This window comes from Daphnia carinata, chromosome 1 (genome assembly GCF_022539665.2).
Source record: "Daphnia carinata strain CSIRO-1 chromosome 1, CSIRO_AGI_Dcar_HiC_V3, whole genome shotgun sequence".
Lineage (NCBI taxonomy): Eukaryota > Metazoa > Arthropoda > Branchiopoda > Diplostraca > Daphniidae > Daphnia > Daphnia carinata.
In genome coordinates this window covers 255,344-279,463 of record NC_081331.1, presented here as the reverse complement: position 1 = coordinate 279,463, position 24,120 = coordinate 255,344, and the positions used below count along the sequence as shown (strand labels likewise).

Sequence of the window (24,120 nt, the reverse complement as noted above, 5' to 3'; positions counted from 1 at the left end):
GTTTGCTTCAACGGGGCTCGGGCTGCCCGGTTTGCTTTCCGCTGGTCCTCGTCTGGTGTACTCACAAGGGCGGTCAACGCTGATCAGCTTCCAACCCAAATAGCTTATCAAAGCAAAGAAGAACGAAACTGCAAATCCGAAAATTGCTTCCATTTTTATTGATATGACTTTAATTTTGCGCTGATATTTGTCGCTGAATTTGTGTCTCTTAAGTACATTTGCAAGTGCTAATGGCTGAATAGTAAACCACTTTTTCCCTAAAATGCTATTTTTTCAATAAATTCTTGTTGCATGTCGATTCCCAACTTGTTTGTAGATCCAGATGCGTTGTTCATAGTTCCACAGTTTTCTTTTTTCCATTGCTGGATTACCGAAGAATTGTAATGCGGAAGAAGTGTTTTAAGCGGCATTTCGTCTTGTAGTACATGATAAAATCACAAGATGGCACCTTTCTGCTAGCATTGTTTTCATTTGAATTCTTCGAACCAGTGGCAGTATCTGCTGATGTAGATCAGTATCTAGAAAATCGAAAACGAAATTTTGTTGTCATTAATGATGAATATTACTGATTCAACTGTTGCTTCACGATCTAATTTATCTGATATGCTTATACTAAAATTTTGCATTTTTTTGTATCTATAACTATTCTGGGCTTTGTAAACGACCTGTTGGAAACTGAAGAACTTGTGATTGAATACGTGTTGAATCAGCATCGTCAGGATTTGATTTCAATATTGGAGGCCGAAGATGTCGAGCTACATTATTCTGTTGTAGTACAGTAAGTATATTTATCCCTAAGGCCAGGTTGTTTCTGTAGTTTTATATTTCATTTGCTTTTAGTTTTGTGGTACTTCTAGAGACCTATCCTAAATTATGTGAAGCAATTTTATCCAACTCATCAAAATATTTCCCTTTGTTTGATGTTGCCTTAGTTAAAGCAGCAAAGATACTGCATAAATCCTTGGAATTAGATCAAAAAATGGAGCTGATTCCAAAAGAAAACATCCATTTTCGAGTCACAGGCCTACCTCAGTGTCCTGAAGTGCACAGATCAACAATGCCTAAACTAAAGGATGATGGAAAATTTCTGTGTATTCAGGGCACAGTCATAAGAACAACACAGCAAAGGGTTCTAGAATATCAGAAAGAATTCAAATGCAAAAAATGTTGGCATGAATTTCTAGTAAAGGCTGACTATGATCAATATTACATAATCAAAACTCCACCACAATGTCCTAGCCCAACGAAATGCAAGTCTACTGCATACCAGCCTTTGGAGAAGTCAACACCGACGTGTCAAAAAGATTACCAGGAAATCAAATTGCAAGAACCAGTTCACAAACTTGCGATTGGGACCGTTCCTACGTCGCTATGGGTTACCTTAGAAGATGATTTGGTTGACCGGTGCAAACCAGGAGATAACATAATTGTTTGGTAAGCGTAGACATACAGAAAAAAAAGGTAGTTTCCCTTTAAGCTTAATAAAAAAACAATCATAATAAAATATTATAATAATTACAGCGGTCTGGTGAGGCTCCGTTGGCACCCCTTTGTCCGTGATCAGCGGTCAGTTTTGGAACTTGTCCTCAAAGGAAACTTCATAGAAGTTGTAAATGAAGCAAAGGTTATCAATAGTGCTGTAAACGAGGAGCTAAACGACGGGTTTAAATGGTTTTGGTTAAAATACGCCGCGTGTCCTCTGCTTGGCCGAAATATCATTTTGTCGTCGTTTTCCCCTCAAAGAAGAATATCCGAAGTTCTTTTTAACAAACCTAGGCAAATTGTTCCATTTACACAGATTTACGGTCTTTACATCGTCAAACTAGTAGGTAGACCTCACTTCTTTATACATCTATTGGCATCTATTGATACATCTATGCGCTTTGCTGCCTATAGAGAAACAATCAAGATTGAAATTCAAGAATTGCCTTATTTATTTTAATTAATTTTTTCTTTTACAACTGCTATCGTTCTTGCTGGTGGAGTTACAAGGAAAGACGATTCGGGAACCAAAGCCAGGGGAGAATCACACTTACTTCTTGTTGGAGATCCTGGTACAAGTTGTCAACGTAGTTTCCCGTAGACTTCGCTGAAGCGCTATTCTTATTGTTTAGGAGCCGGAAAATCTCAAACCTTGAAATATATCTGCAAGCTAAGTCCCCGATCGGTACTTACAACAGGGATTGGAACAACGAGTGCCGGTCTCACGGTGCCTGCGGCTAAGGTATCACCAACAAATGAAGTTGACTATCTTACACATTTAAAACTGCCACATGGGATGACTATGTAGGATTCTGGATTGTGGCATTTAGAAGCGGGAGCACTTGTTTTAGCAGACGGGGGGTGTACTGTATTGACGAGTTCAGTTCGATACAAGAAAGAGATCGTGCATCGATACCCGAAGCTATGGAACAACAAACCATCAGCGTTGCCAAAGTAGAAATATATTAAATTGAGCTCATACCTCATACCATACAAGATCGTAATGTTGTTATTGTGTTCTTTTAGGCTGGAACGCTTAACACGCGTTGCTCTATTATAGCTGCGACAAATGCAAAAGGGGGTCATACGACACCAGCCTTAATTTGAGCGTAAAATGCCGGGCAGGCAAGTCCTCTGCTTTCTCGATTTGACCTCATACTTGTCCTTATAGACAGTAAAGACTATGCTTGGGATCAAAGTGTTGCCCGCCATATACTTAACGGAAACGATACTTCAAATGGCGATACGGCTCTTTGGTCTTTTGAAATGATGAATTCATATTTTGGCATTATTAAAAACCTCAATCCAATGCTCACTCCAGCTGCTAACCGAGTCTTATCGAAATACTATTATGCTCAACGACAGGCGGATGATCGAAATGCTGCTCGCACGACAGTAAGGATGCTGGAGAGCATGATCAGGTAAGAATTGCTAAAAATTATTAATAGCATGTGGAAAAAAACAAGTATACCCTTCTTATTGTCTTGAAATTTTTAAATTCAGGTTAGCCCAGGGCCACGCAAGGTATATCCGTTTTTAATGTGCTTCAGGAAAAATCAACTAAGCCTTATGATGAATAGACTAATGTTCCGCGAAGAAGTTAACGTAATGGATGCCGTGTTGTTGTTACTTTAATGGAAAGCTCAATGCAATATGCTACATTGATATCAGCAGACAACTGCATCCACTCGTCATTTCCATTCGAAGCAATGCTCGAATACCAACATCAAGGTAATTTGTGATGACTCCCATTCGGCCATTTTTCTCAATTTTTATTTTTCTAGTTGAGCTAGTGCTGAAAACGGTTGGGATTAGAAGATTCGCTAACTTCTGAAAAGGAAAGTTTGAATGAAATTGCTGCTTTGCCAAACATCAACTATGCAAGTCATCCTTTTCCGAATGATAAAAATTCGGCTAGCAATGACCTCCATATAGCACAAACCCAAGCAATTTTAGCGAACATTCAGAGAATAAAACACAATAAAACCAGCTTTTCTGAAGATGAACAAAACGAAAATGGTATTAAAAGGAAACCACTGAACGATAAACAATCGCGATCTAAAAGAATTAAATTTTCGGTGGAGGATATTCCTCCATTGTCTACTTCAGAAGGCGGATGCGTTGATAGTCATATGACACCCAACACTCAAGAAGACTTTAGCTATCATTCGAAGACCACGCAGATGATGAAAAACAGGATTTAACTTCTGAAATGTCGAATTACAATGCAGATCAGAGAAATCAGTCATGTGATGAAATTTCGTCAGTTAAAGGATACCCAGTGATATCTTCTACTATCATAGAAAATTCTTTCTGCAAAGTCTAAGTTATCCATTTTCAAGTATCAAAGAGACGAAAGTGAAGAAGACGATACTATCTTTGATCTTTGTTTTCTTGTACGCTACCCGTTGTCTTATCTATTACTGAAATGAAAATAAAAATTCCGTAAACAAAATGTCATGCTTGAAATAGTTATGATTTTTATATTCTACTCGATTTCATCTACAATGTTCGATAAATGCTAATAAAGAGAGCACATTTCGTGCTGTGGAAGTGACGAAGTGGCGATGGCTGTGCTGTCATTGACACTATTAGGACTAAGCAACGCGTTAAATGAGTAAATATTTCTCCGTTTGAATGGGTATATGAAATGAGTTCAGATTAATATGTTTTCCCTGTGGATTAATCTATTTTTTTGGCCTACGCGGTCTCGATCCATAATCGAAGTGTGCAAGAAAACAGCAAGGTTCGGTACCCAGTTCCAATTCCCAGTTCCAAACCCAGTCCACACTACTTTATTCTCGTTTACCAATTCAAATAAATCTGTCTACCACTTTAAGCCTAATGTGTGATTTTTATTGAATTCTGAGAAATGTTGCTTTTTGACGATTTTCGTCAAAATGAGAAGGCTATAGGCCTTCCAACTTTTCCAATTTTTGCCAAATTCTAAATTTAGTTTAAAATACATTATTCCGATGCGAAATTGATCGCCGATGACGAAAATCGGGTTTATTTTGCCATTGGGTTTAACAAAATGAGGAAAAACGAAGAAAATGGGGTCGGGAAAGAAAAGTCGGGCTTAAATTTTTTTTTTGCAAAAATTTTTAGTCATTGGAATTGGTTGAAAACCACCGGATATACTCAAAATTGAATACTGATTCCGACATTATTGTTATTTTCAAAATAAAATTAACTGTTTTGGAAATACACCGAATCGAAGAGCGTACTAGCGCGCCAGTACGCTACAGCGCTAGCGTGAGGCATCAAAGTTCTTCGATTACTCAAAAACCATTAACTCTACGTAAAAACTAAATTCGTTTTCGTGATTCTTGTTAAATTTTGAATTTGAATCATGTATAGTTATCTAGATTTAATTATTAAGTTTATATAGATTTAAGCCCGACAAAATAAGCCCGACTTTTCCTATTTCTACTAGCACGCCAGTACGCTACAGCGCTAGCGTGACACGGCAAAGTCCTTCGATTACTCAAAACCCATAAGCTCTACATAAAAACAAGGTTTTTTTTCGTGCTCTTCGTTATATTTTGAATTTAAATCATGTATAGTAATCTATATTTAATGGTATTATTTAAAAAAAGGGAAAGTCGGGTTTATTTTTTTTTGTCGGGCTTAAAATTTTCATCGGCCATATATATATTGATGTGGCACGCCAGTACGCTACAGCGCTAGCGCGACAATCACATATAAACAATAATATACACGATTTAGGTTCGATCTTTACGAGAATAATGAAAAAGGTATTGGATTTTGCAGGGAATTTATGTTTTTTGAGTAATCTAAAATACTCAAATAGCAGCGCTATGAAATATTTCATTGCGCATAATTCAAAAACTTCCTAGATAAAGGTAAAACTAAAATGGCAGTTAGAATAAGCGTTCAATTCTGAGCCTAATGTATGATTTTTATTGAATTCTGAGAGATGTTGCTTTTTGACGATTTTCGTGAAAATGAGAAGGCTATAGCCTTCTCACTTTTTCAATTTTCGTCAAATTCTAGATTTTGTTTAAAATACACTATTCCGATGCGAAATCGATCACTGATCACGAAATTCGGGTTTATTTTGCCCTTGGGCTTAATAAAATGAAGAAAAACGAAGAAAATGACCGTGGGAATTTTGCCTCCAAAACCTGCAAAAACTGACAGTTATTGGAATTGGTTGAAAATTCCACTATGTACTCGAAATTGAATGCTGATTCTGAGAAAATTGTTATTTTCTTCATTACGTCAACCGTTTGGGAAATACAACAAATTTTGTGCTGCATCGCGCTAGCGCTGTCGCGTACTGGCGCGCTAGTTAGAATACCGGTCAAGCTGCAGTTCGTAGTTAATCGCTAGATGGCATCGGCGATTTTCTAATTTTGCGTTTCTAATGAAATTTTTTTTGCAATATGTCGTTAATTGTTTACGTAAATTATAGGAATATTAATTGATCCAATAATATTTTAGAAAGCCTAATGTAACATTTGCGTCAAAAAATATTACCGACTTATAAAGCGCCGAAGTGTGCCGTCCTTCAACATTACAGAGGCAGCAACCTTTTCCTTAAGTCAAGCAGACGAATCCCCTGCTGAAGGAAACGTGCTGATTAGTTTTCTTTGATTACGTGTTTTCGAAGATTTGATATATTAAAGTGAATTACGTTTATCTCAATACTATATCCACGGCACAGAAAATGGTATTCGCGTGTTTTCATATGCAGCACAACAAGTTTTCATATGGTCTTCAGAGTACTTTTCAACTTTTTAAATATTGACTATTTGACAGCCCAAAACAAAGAAGTTTATCGACAAGAAAAATGCCGTCACCTTCAATTTGGTCCATCGTAGCCAAAAGGATCCACTTGCTGCGGACGAAAAAGCTCCACAAAGAGTCCTAGTTCCAATTGGTTTAAAAGCAGACAAGAATGCAGAGAGCTCATCCTCAAAATCTGTGGTGAAAGGCCATCCAAACAAAATTTATGATAGTGTTATTTTAACAAGTTAATTGTTCTATTAGGAACCAGGAAACCAAAAAGAAGAATTGGCTAAACTTGGGATATACTTTGATGATGATTACAATTACTTACAACACTTGCGTGATGTCAAACAAACAGCAGAGTGGGAACTGGCAGAAGATAATAAAAATTCTAGAGTTTGGAAAGCACCAGTTGTAAAAGGACTTTCAGTAATTATATAGACCAATGATTCTTGATTCTTTTTGTGTTATTATCATTTTCATATTCCAGGATCACCAGTATAAATTGACACTGCCCTCTTCAGTTTTTCAGTCTGAAGTAGAAGAAACCGTAGGATTGTTAAACAGAGCAGCTCCCCATTCAGGTTTTTCCATCTAAAGCTCAAATTTTTGTAATGAAATTTGAGAGATAACATTCCTCATGTTAGGACCTAGGCCAGACTTGGATCCAGATATTGTGGCAGCTTTGGATGATGATTTCAATTTTGAGGATCCTGATAATGAACTAGAAGACGACTTCATTGCAGTTGCAAATGGAGTGCCTTCAGATGCTGAAACAGAGTATTTACTAACGGCATGCTCTAGCTATGCTAATGATAAGTTCTAATTTTGTTTGATTTCGCAACATAGCGAAGATGACGAAGATTCCAACATTGGCAGTGAAGAAGACGACGACGACGATGTGTTGTGTGACATGCGAAGCGACTGCGGACGGCGTTCGCCCGACAATGATGATAATAAGTCGCGCTTTACTGAATATTCCATGACCAGTTCTGTTATTAGAAGAAATGCACAGTTATCGTTGTTAGATGACCGATTTGAACAGGTGATTGTTTTTCTAAGTAGATGTTTTTCCACGTATTCTTGCAAGTTTAATTGTCGCATTGTAGTTGATGGCCCAATACGACGATGATGAAATGGGCGCTTTAGATTGCGAGGAAATCGAAGGCCACATCTCGTTGCAAGACAAAGAAGTCCTGAAATTGGCAGAAGCATATGAATATGGAAAAACAGAGGGCATTCGATTAGGTCGCGAAATCGGAAAAGTGGTATGTTTTGAAATCTATTATCTTCCATGTTGATTATTGAAAACTAAGTTGAAAGTATTCCGGTCTTACTTTTAATTTACTTACCTTTTTGGGATTAGGCAAGAGAAGAGGTTGAGGGAGCTGTGGAAAGATATTTGGAAAAGTACCAAAGCGATGAGGAGGAAGACAGCAGTTCAAGTGAAGATGAACAGGAACGTAAATGGGACTGCGAGTCCATCTTGTCCACCTATTCCAACATTTATAATCACCCAAAATTAATTTCGGAGCCACAGAATTCCAAACTTATTAAAGGTTTAAAAACATTCGACTATTCTTTAAAAATGCAAACCATTGATTTCATTGTTATCTTCACAGTGTGTCCTAAGACGGGCGTTCCACTTAACGTACTCGGTAAACCTGGTTTGACGAAAAAGTTTTTAGACCAGTTTAATGAAGAAACGGGCGTGTCAAAAAAGACCAACGCGGAAACGCAATCCATAATTAGCACACTGTCGGCCATATCCATTCGGCCCAAAGATGAAACGCCAGAGCAGAGGACCGAAAGGAAGCGGCTCGTGAAAGAATATCGTCAAGTAAAAACCATCTTATTTTTAATTTTTACTGTCTATTATATTAACTTTATTTCAAAATAGGAGAGAAGAAAGGAGAAGAAAGCTAACGCGCTAGCTTTCAAAGAGGAGAAGAAAGTACAAGAGAAACAAAACGTTAACAATCGTAAAAATGTTAGCGGAATCAGATTGTTGTAGGATTTCGTTAAATACAACACTGATACTTGCATTATTTGTAAACGTTCAATATACTTTTCAGCATACACGTAACGCGTTTGTATTCACTTGCTCGACCAACCGTGCCAGCGATATACAAGAGGAAGACGGAATGACATTACCAGCCGTCCAAAACGTTGTTAATGAAGTATGCGGTAATAGAGGTTTAAGGAAGGAAAAAGTTGAAAGATTTGGAAACATCGAATGGCGACGCTGAAGAGTGGAATGGTTTACAGGTAATAGCATACTAAACGTGACTAGCACAGCGCAATCCGATTCTATAAGTAATCTGAACAACCAGATAAATGACATGTATCAACGACATCCATAAAATATTCAAGGGATTCGAGTTAATCGAAATATTTTAAAATTTAAACTAAACGTTTAGCCATTACCACTGTCCAATACACGTGTGTCTAGTAAAGAGTCGAGACAATACTTTCTCTATTCCCAACATAGGGCAACTGACGCAGCTTCATCGAACCATCGGAGCCGCAAGAAAACAGTCGACCTGATGTGTCCAAATGCAACTATCGTGTGGGGAAAAAATCATTAGCCTTTGAAATATCAAAATAACGATTAAAATTTAACTAAGTTTTACTTGATTCACTCCATTTCCTTGACCCATGGATCGGAAAAAGGATGAACGGGAATGCTCAGCAGGGAAAGCGTAAAGTAAATGCTGGGTGGCAAGGCTCCAAACCTTTGAATAATTATTAAGTTCAATCACTGGATTGATATTCAGAAATATTATGTACCTTGATATCACCATCAGCAGATCCAGTCGCAAAGAATTCTTCATTAGGATCTAATGCCATGCATTTTACAGCGACAGAGGATTCATGCGCCGAGAACTTGTGACGCAGTGTTCGTTGTCTTAAATCCCATAGGCAAACGATTCCTTTACGACCAGCAGATATCAAGAGTTGGTGCTGAGACGCATAAAGCAAACTAGTGCCTCCGTTTTCGTGACATACAAATGCTAGGGATTTAAATTCAACATTAGATTCAAACGTTACAAATATTAATTGATATCGATTTACAATGAATAACTGCCTTGCGTTGGGGCATCAATGTGTCCCACAAAACGACGTTGCGGGACTCTGAACTGTGCCCGGTGGTGGCCAGTATACTCGATGAGCCCAAAAACACGAAATCCGACGTCCCCTTGCTATGACATTGGTGTGACTGAAATACACAAATACAAGATTAGAAACCAGTTCATTAAATGATGAAGAATTCATACAAAGAATGGGCGATGAGGTGCAGATCCTCCTCCAAGACGAAGCGTCCATAAGGCGACGTGGCCATCTCCGTCGGCTGCGCCAAACTTGTTTCCTTGGCTGTTAAAACGAAGACGATTCACCTTTGCGTAGGTCCCGGGAGTTCTCGGTTGAGAAACAACTCCAACATGACCCCATTCCCATATGGCAACCGATCCATCTCCTTGGCCAGCGATGTCTATTTCCAGAGAAAAATACTTAGATGAAGACAAGTTTTACGATAGTTGCATTAGCGTAGGACAACTTACATAGTGGAAGTAACGGGTGGGCTGTCATTCTTCGCACACCATCCACCTTGTGTTTCCGCAACTATAGATTATCAATGTAGGATTATTATTTTAACTGGTTTTCAGAAATTCACTTTGTTCTTGGACGCTTTAGGCCAATTTAAGGGAAGAGGCATGTCAGTAAGTTGTTTGTTATAAAATTGCACACACACACAATCAAGAAGAAGATGGAAAAAGGCATGAAAGAAGGTAAGCTGTTACCGGTGTTAGTAGAAGTTTGCTTCGCCGCAGCACCAGCTGAAAAAATGGCGGATGTTGCGAACCAGGGAATGTCAACCCTTCGGCTGCGTGAGGGGAAGGAAAGTGAAACCCACATTTATGGATGGAACCGGATAGCGAAAGATTGACGGACAAGGAAAAGGATAAAGACAAAACAAAAATCCCAAACACAGACAGGGAAGTGATGTCCAGAGGACGAATAAAAAAGATGCCAAGGATCAAAGGGATAGCAAAAAGACGAGAGTAAGCTTTTGTTAGTAAATGTAAGGAGATTTTCAACCAACAGTGTGAAGCTAAAGCCGGGCCAACTGGCCTTCAGAAGTTTTTAGTTTTCTTACACACTAAGCGGTCTTAAAACGACGACTTGTCACACACAGTATGTCTAGCGCATTAACTACGCCGCCTTGTGAGTTAAATATGGTTTAGGAAGAGGCTGCGTATCAAGCCGTAGAACAGTCTGATTTGATTATTCCTACCAAAGTTGTTCCACGTCCAGTCACTGGTAGAGTCGGACCTCCCGGTGGTACCATACTATTCGATGCTGATGGGGCGTAGCTGGGAAAGTGGGCCGTGCTTGCAGATCCAGATATTCCTGTTTGTAAGACACATGCTGGTAAGCTCAATGTTCATGGTATGGCAGCGAAATTAGCAAAAACAAACCACCATTCATTTGGTTCAGCAAGTTGCGATCGCCCGGAGTTTGAACAACTAAGTAAGCGGACGCATTACTGTCCGGATCCCTATTGAAGAACAAATTTAGAGGAATTGTTCCATTAAAGTCAGCCACAATGAGATCAAAAGCTGAAAAAAGAGTATACCTATCTAGACCAAGGAGGTCCAATTCGCATTCGTCCTCCAAGACGGCCGATTGCATATCTAACAACGGGGTAATATCCAACTCTTGAATTTCTTTTCCATTGGCCAATGCAAGGACCCCTCCGTTAGTCTAGAAAACATGCAGAATTAAAAATGATTTTGATGCCCACTAGTCTCATAAACTATTGCTTTTTACGTACTGAATTGATGCAAAACGCGCTAATAATGTCTTGATCTTTATGAATGATTCGAACTGGATCCTGCAAGCGATCTGTACCTCCTCCCGAAACGGCTGTTATAGTGTCAGTTGTTAGATCATCTGAAGGAATGAAAACCGAAACTTTAAAACTCCCGGCTATTACGCAATATAGTGAACATACCCTGACCAACGACATCTGAATAAAGAGAAATGGAATCGGTGTTGTTAGCTCCAGAACTATGAGACGCTCCATGTTTTTTTCCAAAGACTAGACGGATAAAAATATCTTGGACTTTCTCCTGGCGAACCAGGAAACACCAAAGACGTCGAATGGGTCGTGCGTTTGCTTCCTTGGTTCTAGAGCAATAATAAACGTAGAATGTGTAAGCAGTTCAATAACCAAGGACTTACAAGAAAGGGGTGTTGTTGGGATCCAGTAGACTTCGGTACTTCAGAATGGGTGGCCCAGTAGTTGTATTTTCTACAACGCATCCAGGTATGTAATTAGGAGGTGGTGGCCCAGCCGCTTCCAGTTGCCTCTGTAGCCATCCACACCATTGGTGCATGGTTCGTGTAACGGCATGACTCAAAGGACTAACAACAGGCAAGTCTGATTTGGTTTAAATAAAAAAATAAAAATTGTCAAATATAACACTATAGAATAAAGACAATTTAAGCAAGCAAATACCTGCAGGCTCAACACCAGCTACTCTTAAGAATTCCTCCATCTTTCCAATACATAAACGCGTCACAGCCAAACGTATTGCATGCCAGCTGATTGAGTCGGCTTTGCTGTGCTCGGAATCACCTTTTCAAAGGAAAACAAGATTTAAATAAAATTCCCATCCATTCAATGTGGCAATTGTACCTGCGTTAGTGTCTGTTTTTTTGGCAGCTGCTCTTTTGCCACTATCCAATTCCTCCCAAAAATCATCGTTTTCGGATTCGTTTTCACCGTCCGCTTCCGCATCCACTTCATCCTGAATTAAAATTTTTTTTTAAGTAGGGATTTATATTGTGATGTTATCTTTGTTGATTTACCACGTCTGAAGCAGAAGAATCGTAATCATACGAGGCTTTCTCAAGAGGCAAATTAGGCTTTTTCATCAAACATGCCACTAATGACAATTTAGGAGCAACAAAGACTTCTTTATAAGTAGGCATATCTTCGCTGCTCTGTGGAAGAGACGGTTTCCTAGACGACAAGCTTCCCATCGGTGCATTTGACGGAACTATAAAGACCACGAGAAATAGGTTTTTTTAATCCGCAATAAGACATTAACACCGCAATATTTTACCCGTTGTTAGCCCACCTCCCACGGAGGCTGGAGTTCCAATTTGCTGCAACAGTTTGATGTGTAAACGAACTCGCTGCTTGGCAACATCCATCGTTGAAGACGAGGGGGATCCGGGTGGCTGGGGCGATCCCCCATCACTAGAGGTTCCAAGACCTTGTGAGCCCTGCAGCGTGGACGTCGAGGTCGTAGTAACCCTGACTAGCTGTTTGGCACCCCCTCCGTAAACAGATCCCCACATACTCTCCGTGGGTTGCAAGCCGGCCAATCTAATAAATTGTCATAAAAGTATAGGTTTTTTTAAATCATCCTTTTCAGTTAAAGTCTTACCGATATAACACATGTGAATCGCAGGCCGCCATAGAATAACACAATAACGAAACGTAAACGGCAACAAAAGCTTCACACAACAAAGTTAATAATCTTGGTGCGTCTTCATCCTTTTCGCGAGCCAACAGGGCACGCAATGACGTCACGCCTTAAAAAACAAGACAAAAAAGCATTAAAATAACTGCTCATCTGAACGAATTATGGGTCAATTTTATTTTAGCGGAATTACCTGGCCATTTTGACGGACTACTGGCAGGCTGAAGCTGAGGCTCTTCGCGCTTCACGTAATTATTTACGCCAATGTTATGCATTGCACGAAAAACAACAGCCAATCGAGCAAGTGGTCCGACTGAGCCTTGCTGTTGTTCTTGCTGTTGTTGCTGAAGACTCCATGCATCAGACGAGCAAAGGGCTTGATAGAGACACGCAGATAAGGCCAGCGCCAGGTCGCGAATAAGACTCATCTAGTATTTTAATTTAGAGACTTTAAATGTATTCACATTTGAAGAGACAAGAATCAAACCTGTCCAAAGCTGATCTTTCCAGGTACAGGAACACAGCTCAATCCAACAATTGCTCTCAACAAATCTCGAATTTGGCTCTGTACATGCAGTAATGAAAAGACATCAGAGGTGCTGTTAACTGTAATTTTGATTCAAGAACCTACTTCTAAATGACGAACAGGATCTGTTGTAATGATTTCTGTTCCAGCGACACTAGCAGCTAAAAGTGGAAGACTTGTTGGATACGCCAGAGGAGAAGAGAGTTGGGGCTGATTCAGATTCAAGGCTGAATCGGAGCCTCCTGAAATACAGAAACAATAACCAAAACATTATCTCGGTCTAAATCATCTAGTCCAAATATTCTTCTGTACCTGTGGAATATCTTCTATCTTGTTGCAATTCTTGCAGAAGAAGGATAAGCTCCATGCGGACAGATGCAAGTCCTCCTCCTTGTGATCCATGAATACTACAATAACTCAATAAGGTCCTCACTAGCAGTTCATTGGCTATAAATGGATGTTGAAGACAAAATTGCTAATTCGTTGCACAATGAAATACTAATGGTTGTTTACCTTTTAACCATCGTCTTCTACGGTTAGTTCTTTTCACCTTGGCTTCGAGATCCAATTTTTCTGCCAGCAGTATTTCATGTAAGGTAACAGGTTCATCTGTCGTGGTTGGATTTTTGTACGAGGAAGGAATGGCGGGCAACAGGCTAGGTTCGTCCTCTTCATTCCCACTACCAGATACCGGGATGGGCGCATAATTGCAAAGTTGTTGTAAGGCCTGAAGATTTTTGAAATTATAAATCAAATGAAATCTATGAAATTATGTCTACGTTTAAGTAACCTGTAACTCTCGATCCAACCAAAGGTAAAGTTGAAGCCTCAACTGACCACCATCGACTTCAAAACCAGTGGCAAGTGTTGCCATTTCTCCCATTAAAATCTTTAAACAAGCGATGAATTTCAGTTGTTGGGCCATGATGTCCAAGCCACCAGATTCCGAGTCCGCTTCTAGTTTCGGCTCGGAGGGTACTACTGGAACCTCTGCAGTGCTCATTTCTTTCATTGTAATGCCCCCATCAGAACAGTCTGTATCAGTATCCTCATCGTCACTCCATTTAAGCTCCAACGTATCGGGTTTGCTGCCGATGGGTTGTCCCCAGTCAAACTCATGCGTTTCGGCACTCGGACTAACAATTACGAGTGGAGTCGACCAATCAATGCCTTCAGCTTTCTGTTGAACAACTTCGCACGTATTCTCTGCAAATGTAACAGATTTATTCTTAGTTTAAGAACAAAACGAAAGGTAGAAACCTAAATTATACCATCGGCTGCGGCAGCAGAATCGGAATTTTTATCCGCTTCACTATCCGGCTGTTGAACATGATCGGGCAATTTGGATAACACCTCCAGAGCTAGAGCTGGACAACCCGCGAGGAAGTGGGCATGGGCCGTAGTGAAATACAAACGCCGTTCAAGAGGCGTTATCCATTCTTGTAGAAGGTAAGTCTTGTCAACACTGATGGCACCCACGCCTGCCAAATGCGTCCGCTTATTAGCAGATTGCCCTGAACATTCCAAGATCATAGTTAAGAAACCTGACAGGCAAAAGAAATGTAATGTTTACCTTTTGCTGACAACGCCAGTTGTTGTCGAATAATAAGGGGATGATTGCGAAGATAGATGTAGAAATTGAAAACGCTCGGACTTGCGATATTCTGTGACTTGGTCAACTCGCCCTTATCACCTCGTCGTTCCAACAGTGTACTTAAACTATCCGTATACTGGGCTAGTAGCCAATAGGACATGGAACGCAGGAAAGGATCCGATCCTGCTGAAGCTGCAACCGGTTCACTACTCTCATTAAAACCCAACACATGATCCTGAAGCAATTTCTTAAGTCCGGGAGGGACGGACTCCATATCTCCTTCATACAATCGGGTGATAACGATGGCTAACTGAATATCATGCATCCGGCTCAAGCAAATGTCAATGGCATCTAAAATTGAAGAGAAAAACGATGCATTTACGAATTCCAAATTTTGTTATGAACATTACCTTTCAGCGATCCAGCTAAAAGGAAGAAGGCCACGGCATGTTCGAACCGCTGTTTGCCAAGTAAAGCGTAAGCATTTTTCAATGCCGCTTTACGCCACCTCTCTTCGGTGAAGTTGTTACTAAAGAACGCAGTCATGCGTTCGTTCTGTACTTGACGGAAGAGACCCCAGACCAGATTTTTCTTCTTCATCGCCAGGTAGTACAGGGCAGCGTCCAACGGATCGCCTTGACTTTGATAAGCGGCTTTGGCAAGTTTTTCAACGCAACGACGCAAGCTGGCGTTGTTTCTCATCCACCATCCAAATCCCAGTTCACGATAATCGGCCCACGTGGGATTAGCTAAAATAATAAAAAAATTAATAAAAGATCGAAATCACTAGACTCGTTTTCTTACGTTTGGTAAAGGCTGGAAGAAGCTGCAAGAGTTCGTCTTGCGCTTCCGAATGGAAAGCCCACGTCAACAACGAACTACTGATTCCCTGTTTTTTTAAAGAAGCACGCTGGACAGGTGGCAGGCAACGTAACAGGTATGAATGATGACGGGCAGCCAACAAAAAGCGAAGTCCGCAAGAATCCAAAGATGACTCTGAGCCGGCATGGGAAGGACCTAGGAAAACTGGAATTGAAATCTGTACTACACATAATTTGATTAAATGCAATTACCAGTTTTGGACGGATTCTTCGTCGCTCCAGTTTGGATAGTACTCGTGACTAGGTGGGTAGCACTGCATGATGCCAACGTATCTGCCAGAGCCAACAAATGCATCTGGTCAACGCTACTCAAACCTGGGAGCTGAGTATGCGTCAGAACACTTGTCAGAAGAGCGGCTTGTCGAGTGCCGAATTGAAAGTATTGCTGCTGCAAATGCTGGGCACCACAGTCTCCGCTGGCATTTTTACGTTTATTCTTTCGCCTTGGTGGACTTTCGCTTAAAATTGTGTCTAAATCCTCTTCTTCTTCGGCCTAAAGAAATAAACTTAATCACGGCAACTGAGCATAAATTATAAATGGCTGAAAGTTACATGTGTTTCCAATGAAGGGTGGAACAAAGAGTCGGTGCCAGATGTCGTGGAATCACCTAAATTTGTTGACTGGTCAGCTGCAAGAAGAAGCCACAAGGGAAGCGGAGGTACTGCGCAAATTTCCGTGTAATCCAGCGTCAGCTCTTTAGGAACAGCCGAAATATGGAGATCAGCGCTGATTTTGCGCGTCTCGTTGTCCGGACTACTAATGGAAAGTGTTCGAGTTCTTGCCCAATGTTTGGCCGACTCTTCCACATCTTCATCGTCTTCTTCGTCGCTTTCAGCTCCACGATGACCTGAAATGCATCTCACCAAATGAGCCAAAATTGCTTTGACCCAGCGGATTTTCCCTATTGTTTTCAAAGGAAATGATTACTCAATTGCCACTTTAACAGTCGGTATGAAAAAAGTCACCAGAATTGAGAAGCTCCATTAGTTGCTGTGGGTGATATTGTGGTAAAACGGGACAGGCAATTTGGCTGGCTTCAAAAAGCCCATAACTAGGCAAGCAGTCTTGCAGTAGCGATACTGTGGGACTGCAGACTGTTGTACTAAGGTCTTTTTTCTTTTTTGGAGTGTTTACGGTGACCTTTTTCACATTGCTGGAGGCTTGTGCAGCTGCTAAAGCATGCATCGAACTGGCCCTAGGCAGCTGAGCCATACTCGGAGCATAAGTGATGCGCCCTTCTTTTGCCAACGTATGTAATTCGCGATCAAGTACATCGCGGTCCTCTCCAACATCGTCGTCATAGCCAACACTACCTGCTTCAGTATCACTGTCCACATCAGTACCACTTTCTTCTCCGAGATGTTCTGATGATAAATCATTTGGTGATTAATAGATTAAATGGGAATAAACAGGTATGACATATACCCTGGAGAGAAATAGGAGAGGTCACCGAAGCCCCAGTAGATTCCTTAGTGATTCCAGACATTGTGTCTTTCCACTGAGAATAGATTTGCATTTCATTGTCCATTCCGACAACAAAAATGCCATCACGAACCCAAGACAAATGCATTGGCAATGGAGGAAGTCCATCAGCTGTTCGCAGTTCGAGAGAACGTAAACGTAACCATCTAAAAACAGTTGAAAAACGAAAACTATACTTTCATTCTTTTCCTTAAATCAATTTATCGAACCTGACGGTAACATCATCTTGGTTAAATGAAGATGTTTGCGATGTCTGCCTGGCTAATTTATGATTTTTGACGACTTTCGAATTGTTGAATCGCTCCTTAACGGCCGGACTCGAGACAGACGTATAGAGTAGAACGCGATGTCCAACCTTTCGATGCAGATGCGGGGTTCAAACATTTCTTTAAATAAATTATGTAATACGTATTCGGTAAAGTAAGAACATACGCCAACAGTGAGGATGTGAGATCCATCTTCTTTCGAAACCCAATCCAATTGTACTAAATTTTTTTGAGTTAAGGGGCACACATTACCACGATGTTCAATAGACCTTTTTAACGTTAATAACGTTGCATAGCTGGGCACCGACAAAAGACCTGTTTCAAAATATAATAGAATAATTTATTACAAAATGATTGTACAAAAAAAACTAAAAATACCTTGAATCTTAGGCTGGATGCGTTCAAAACAACCGCCATCGTTATCCTGACTTTCTAAGTCACTGTGAGATAAATTCTTTGTCAGCGTTTCGATACCAACTTGCCGTTTCTTTAACCAATGTTCTCCTTCTTCTTGTAAATAAGCAAGATCAATATTGGGATCGACAGGCGGCAAGCGGGGCAGGCGAATATTTTTAAGATATATCACATCCTCTTGAACCCATTCAGAACCTTGCCAACAAAAGAATGATTTCAAATGCTCTACCAGAAAACTGAAAAACACGTACCTCCAGTTGATTCACATTCGTATATAGACACGACAAGGTCAAAATATCGGGTATCAACTTCTCGATTCTTACTGTCTCTAACAGATTTCCCTTTAAAAGATTTTCCATTCTTATAGGCCACAGCAATACGACCACTATAGGCTACTGAAACAGACAACGGCCTCCCTGCAAATGATAACGATGTAGTAGCACCTAATATTGCATGTCATTGAAGCTACATACCTGAAATTGGGAGTTGTGATGTGCCTTCTTTGCTTATCATCTGCCACTCTTCCCAACGAAGATATTCTTCTGGCGATCCTTTTGATTTGTTTTCCGTTACTGATTTACATCGCCAAAATCTAACCGTATTATCCGTGCACGCTGTGACCATTGCATAGGGAGCGAAGCACGCAGGGTAAATGGAAGCAGAACTGCACGTAGATTGTGAACAAATTATAAACAACAAAACTACTAAAAAATGTATCGAAATCACCTTAAATGACCGGCTGCCGGAGCCGCATGAATAATACCCACTCCGTCGGGAAGCGGAAGACGTTGAGTGCACATTTTGATCGTCTTCATTGTGACATTAGGGCCAGGTGGGCGTTTCTGAAGCGGGCTAGCCATTCCACCATGTTCTTCGTTGCAAGATGAAATTACGAGTTTCCATACGTGGACGACAGTAGCTCCTATAATTTAATAACGAATTTGAGAATCAATTACTCATGAAAATTTTAGTTGCTTCGTATTTATGACCTTCAGATGCATCTGGGGGGCCACCATGCGATGGAACTTCCAGAAATTCAAACGATTCGTTTTGCTTTGCTTCCATTTCATTTTCTTTTTCAACAACGACAACGTAGAAAGGTTCGTTAAAAGCTAACGACTCTTGAAGGTCTACAACGGCTGATTGCGTCACTTCCATGAGGCTCATTCGGGAAGCCAATGGCATCTGAGAAAGCGGTGCTAAAAACGCAAGACAAATTGAATACAGCAGCAAGAAAGATAAATTAAAAAACAGTCGAATTTTACTTTTTCTTTGCGAAGTTGGCATGACTTCGGGAATCGTTTGGTAGGCAGACTCAGCGACTGTAACGCTTGATGGAGTAGCAATGTTGCTTGTCAACTTGTGACCAGTAAGCAACTGCTGTTGAAAAACATGGAGGAATTGAGTCTGTTTCCAATCATGATCCGCTTCCACCATTGCATCTAATTCTAAAATGCATCCTGGACGAGAAGTCGATTGTTCGGAAACTAGCCGTACAAGCGTACGATTGCCCAACATGAACTGCCGGACAGGCGACTAAGGATAGAAAAAGAAATCCATCAGGTGTCACTAAAACTAGTTTAAATTTCCCTTTACCTCTTTATCGAAGGAAGTGTTAAACGGATTGTTTGGTCCTAAAGTTGGCGTTATTAGAATCTGTGCTAAGAGCGTTCTGGCATCAATTACAGCCTATCAAACGAAATAGAAATTAACAGGGGCAACACTTATGATGTTAACAAGTCTTTACTTGATAAATCCGTAAACTTGTTCCATCAGACGCAACAAAACAAGCGCTTGCAGAATTCGAATATCCACCTAACGATGAACTGCGAGACGAAAAGGAACATAAGCACAATCTAATTTTTCTGTCATAAGTATTTATATCACCTTGGTAAAACTGTTGGTATCCAGGCAACAGATGCAAAGGCAGACATTTCGGGTGAATTAATCCGAGCCAGTTCTTTCACTCCGCCAGATTTGCCTAGAGGACCAACGGTTTCTACCTTCCACAAAATAAGCTCACTGCAATAGCCTTGATTTGCCTGTCCGGACTCACGCCTTTTCTTTTGTGTCGTTGCACCGAAAATTTCTCTGTCTAAATGATCAAACGAAAATGAACAGAAACATCAAAGAATAAATACAAACAGTTTGTACCATTGGGATTGTTGATGACGTTATGATGGGACGTGGTCAACAGTAAAGGTAGAACGGGATGGCAAGATATGCTGTTAACTCGAAATCGATGACCTGATATTCTCGTCAGATGACTGACTGACAATACTTGCGTGAACTTGGACTGATCACTCAATGCTAAATGCCAAAGATTAAGAGTTCCATTGGCATGTTTAGTAACCATGGCCACAACTGGAGAAGATGAAGCATGATATGGATTTGTTTCATGTTTTTCCTCGATGGTGGCTGATGGACCCTCAGCACTCTGTGGGGCTGGACCACAGCTGCTAGAAGCATGATTCGTCGACTGTGACTCTTCGTCGACAGCAGCATCTTCATCTGCCACGTTGGCGGGAGCAAGAGGTTGAGGAGATTGTATCGACTGAGGACCTTCAAGGTGCAATAAATTGCGTAAATCCAAAATATGGAATGGGTTGAACAATGCCAAATGAGTGCTCAACGTTGACGCATCGCCAAGTGGCACGGCGTTTGGTAGTCTCGAACTAAACGAGACCTGCGCCTGCCTGAAAGAGCCTGGATTGTACTCGTCCAACCAGTCGACCAACCTAAGTAAATACGGTCTTATTATTTACCCAACGCTGTATGTAAAATAATACGACACTTACCAAACAAGGTACGATCCGTCTAATGGATGTACGGCATACAATAAATCTGGACTATGGTGCCAATCCTTTAATAATGTTTCAATGCGATGATCTAAGGCATCTCCAAGCGGAACGCCCAGTCCTTAAAGTAAATGTTATATTTCACCTTTGTTTCATTTCGCGATAATATTAAAACTATACCTGTGACTCCTGTGATGTCGGTGTTCATTGAATACAGGGACGCAGTGTTACTCATAATTTGATCTGGATGGAGTCCGTGGCCAGCATGAGGGCTAGGCAGATCAAGATTTTTTCCCTGATCCTGTTCCGTTCGCAAAAACTTGGCCAAATCACCAGTAGTAGCTCGCAGCTTCTTTCGCCTAAGGAAATCCATTTGCGGTTCAGGATCTTCGCCTCGATCATCTTCCGATTCCACAGCACCTAACCCATTCTGAAAACTCTCTTCGCGGCCAACTGCTTTCTTACTAAGTTCCTATCAATTGGTAAAAAGCAAATAATTAAATGTTTTTTTGTTATAAACTCAGAATCCAAGTCTTTGCCTGAAGGATGTACTCGGCTTGGAGGGTAAAGTGCATTTCTTTATTGTTCAGCCAGTGAACTACAAACCCTTTGTCATTTCCCGATCCTCCCAAACTTGGAACTAATGGGATATCTATTGAAACGTATCCAATGAAATATCGAATCACTACAAGTTAGAACAAAAAATACCTGTCTGCGCATTGATTGTTGCCGCAAGATGAAAGTGTAAACCGTTGGCTTGACCAGTGCCATGAACACCATAGCTATGATAATCATGCACCGAGTATGTGGAGAATAATGTAGGTATTGTCATGGCTTTATTTCCCTTTTTCGGTGACTTTCCCCCGTTTTCTTGTTTCAATAGCCGCTTAAGTTGGAAGCAATGCCTGCAATTAATAAAGTGTTCAGAAAAAGATCAGGCAGAGGAAAAAATGTTTAATTTTCACCTCATGTGTTTTAGACGCTGCATAAATTTGTGTTTATGGCGGTGAGTTCGAAACCGAGGATTTTGGGCCGCCAATGGATCGAAATTGTTCATGTTGACTAGACCATCTTCTGGCAATACAGTCTCGACCCAAACACGACATATAGAATCCTCGCAACTGGTAACCAGCATATTAGCGACGCTTCCTCTGTGAGCCAGCAATTGAGACGGATTAGCTTCGTCGAAATACTAAACAATAGGTTGTCGTACCGTGGCATGTACTTTGACGTCCTCCTCCATTCAATTGAAACAACTGATGCTGGATGACCTAAATATTCGAAGGCATACTTTGTTGAACTGTCGTTGCACGTGGGTGAAGCCGCTGCCAAATGCTCCATGCTTTTCGACGGGAATAACACTACGATCGAGTAAAAGCAAATTTAATATGGCAACTTATGTGTAAATAAAAAACTACAAAACAATTGGATTGATATTTGAAACTTACAAGGCTTATCTTGGTACCACACTTTAACCAGAGGGTCGTTCATTCCTGCCGTGGCAAAAAGAGTTCCATCCGGAGAGAAACTCATCAGCCGAACAGGTGATGAAGTACGCGTTTCCCACGTCAGCTCATAGGAATCACTCGCGTCTAAGCGTCATTTTTAAAAATTAGCAAGCGAACAGCGTGTTATGTTTATACTGAACGATCACCTCCCGTCTGAGGGCTTTTAGGCCTAGTTTCTTTTGCTTCATTAGACCCAGGGTCTCGTTCCTCCTCATCCGAATCCCCGTCATTGCCAGCACCTAGTTGAAATGTGGCGCTCCTCGGGATATGTTTTGAAAAAATATCTTCTTGGCTTTCGTTCGTTCCTTTTGATGCCCATAGCTGCAATAGCCGACCACCAAGTAGGAGGCGAGTTCCCTCGAGGTTAAATGAGATGGCTCGGACAAAATACTCTGTTTGGATGTGGCCAGTTTCAACCCAGTGATAGTCCAATTTCTGTAAATAATGTTTGTGTATAAAAAAAAATCTGTCTAAGATGACCAAATATTTTATTAGCAATGTCAATAGTAAGCCACTTACGTGGGTGCTGTTGTGATGGACGAGAGGTGTAGGTTCAAATATTTTGACTTTGTTGCCATATGCAGCTGCTATCTTTCCTGTATCTGTGCTACAGTCAATGCAGCTAATCTGCACATTTTGATGACAGATGCCTGGGATAATTTGCACCCTCTCAAATGTGACAGAGAGCACAACTATATTGGACCCTGCTGCATAGGTCACAAATGGTATGCCCTCAACACTGCCAACGGCAAAACACCTGTCCCCAGCATTGCAGGCCCCAGTTAAAACTTGATGAAGCTTCATTTGAAAACAATCATAGCGACCAGCAAGTGGCTTCGAGTAATCAACTTTTCCTAAAATATCACAGATAAAACAAGAGATCACTAGTTGATATTGGAAAAATAAAGAAAATTGGGATCAAGACTTTGGAGTTTAGGTCAGGACGGGGGAAAAATGACGTTAGAGTTCAATTATTAGCCACCAAAATGACGTCTGACATTTTCATTGATTTCCTCGAGACTGATAAAACGTCACGATTTCCTCTACAGTTACACTACGGGATACGTTAGAAAAAATTGTTTTCTGGGACAATATGTCTTGAATGGAAGACTACTTACAAACACAAAAATTTTTACGTAACTCCAAAATATCCTTTAAGTTGCAGACAGTAGATTCTGACTTAAGCACATAAGCAGTCTGCTGGTCTACTCTTTCCCCTAGCGACGAGTCAGATGATCAATGGCAGGAAGCCCAAGGGCTGGAATGAAATTGGTATGTCCTCCTGTATTGGGGAGGATTGCTTGATCCACAAGAAAAGGCAAGGCCGCTGGGGAAGACTATGAAATTATAGCTATGCACAATAAACTCATTGTTGCAAAGAATTTTTTCGGATGAAATTTAACATACAACTTTTCATTTGCCATGTTGCCAAAATAAATTCTATTTAAATGGGGAAAATCACACGTCGCTGGTGCCTAGTGGTAATTAAAGAGGAAAGCAATGCACGAAACGTATTTGGCGCGTCGTGAGGTTTCAAAAAAACCACGTACAGAGCGCCGCAAACTGGTTTGGTTTGTAAAGATCGGTTGTGTAATCTGCAACAACGGGATGGCGCAATTTCCAATACCTTGGAAAACATAACCTTAACGTTTCCCTTAGGTTTCCATGTTTCAATTAATTTTGGGGGGCACTAGAACTTTCATTGTCAAGTCTGCATTTACTCATAATTACCTCGTTAGCTTTGTTAACTGTTAACGAATTAATAGAATAAATTTACAGTGGCTCTTGTTGGGCATGAATAGTGTTACTATATCACTGGGAAAGCCTAATAAAGTAATGCTAGACGTAAACAGGAATATCTTACTTTATATTTACCACTTCTGACCAGTAACTAATAATAAGTCATTCAGTTAATA

General features: G+C 40.6%; 2 protein-coding genes and 1 pseudogene across 2 annotated transcripts; 2 read left to right on the top strand and 1 right to left on the bottom strand.

Annotated features, from left to right (window-relative positions):
* The first annotated feature begins 602 nt into the window (after positions 1-602).
* LOC130692172 (DNA helicase MCM9-like) overlaps positions 603-24,120 on the top strand; it is a 94,319-nt pseudogene continuing 70,801 nt past the window's right edge.
* Positions 6,176-8,318, top strand: LOC130691962 (protein LTV1 homolog). Its single transcript, XM_057515010.1, is given in 10 exon segments — positions 6,176-6,260; positions 6,263-6,435; positions 6,499-6,666; positions 6,728-6,821; positions 6,885-7,017; positions 7,087-7,282; positions 7,347-7,505; positions 7,604-7,796; positions 7,860-8,077; positions 8,138-8,318. Coding segments are annotated over 10 exon segments (1,533 nt in total). The 3' UTR covers positions 8,252-8,318.
* LOC130692171 (dmX-like protein 2) lies at positions 8,686-23,639 on the bottom strand. Its single transcript, XM_059496588.1, has 53 exons — positions 23,323-23,639; positions 22,724-23,058; positions 22,351-22,639; positions 22,145-22,288; positions 21,910-22,057; positions 21,662-21,847; positions 21,405-21,601; positions 21,236-21,348; positions 20,877-21,168; positions 20,697-20,817; positions 20,053-20,636; positions 19,786-19,993; positions 19,646-19,724; positions 19,495-19,587; positions 19,164-19,434; positions 18,888-19,097; positions 18,625-18,820; positions 18,372-18,562; positions 18,150-18,314; positions 17,863-18,093; positions 17,651-17,799; positions 17,428-17,573; positions 17,162-17,364; positions 16,702-17,100; positions 16,288-16,637; positions 15,928-16,228; positions 15,659-15,871; positions 15,265-15,603; positions 14,834-15,205; positions 14,532-14,774; positions 14,051-14,466; positions 13,774-13,987; positions 13,573-13,707; positions 13,366-13,502; positions 13,222-13,299; positions 12,928-13,162; positions 12,699-12,846; positions 12,372-12,637; positions 12,115-12,305; positions 11,942-12,053; positions 11,762-11,881; positions 11,485-11,683; positions 11,255-11,430; positions 11,075-11,193; positions 10,877-11,004; positions 10,722-10,798; positions 10,535-10,650; positions 9,801-9,861; positions 9,516-9,730; positions 9,313-9,457; positions 9,028-9,251; positions 8,871-8,972; positions 8,686-8,799 (listed from the first exon to the last, which is right to left on the bottom strand). Exons 2-53 carry the CDS (start codon positions 23,006-23,008, stop codon positions 8,686-8,688), a joined length of 10,446 nt encoding a protein of 3,481 aa, XP_059352571.1. The 5' UTR covers positions 23,009-23,058; positions 23,323-23,639.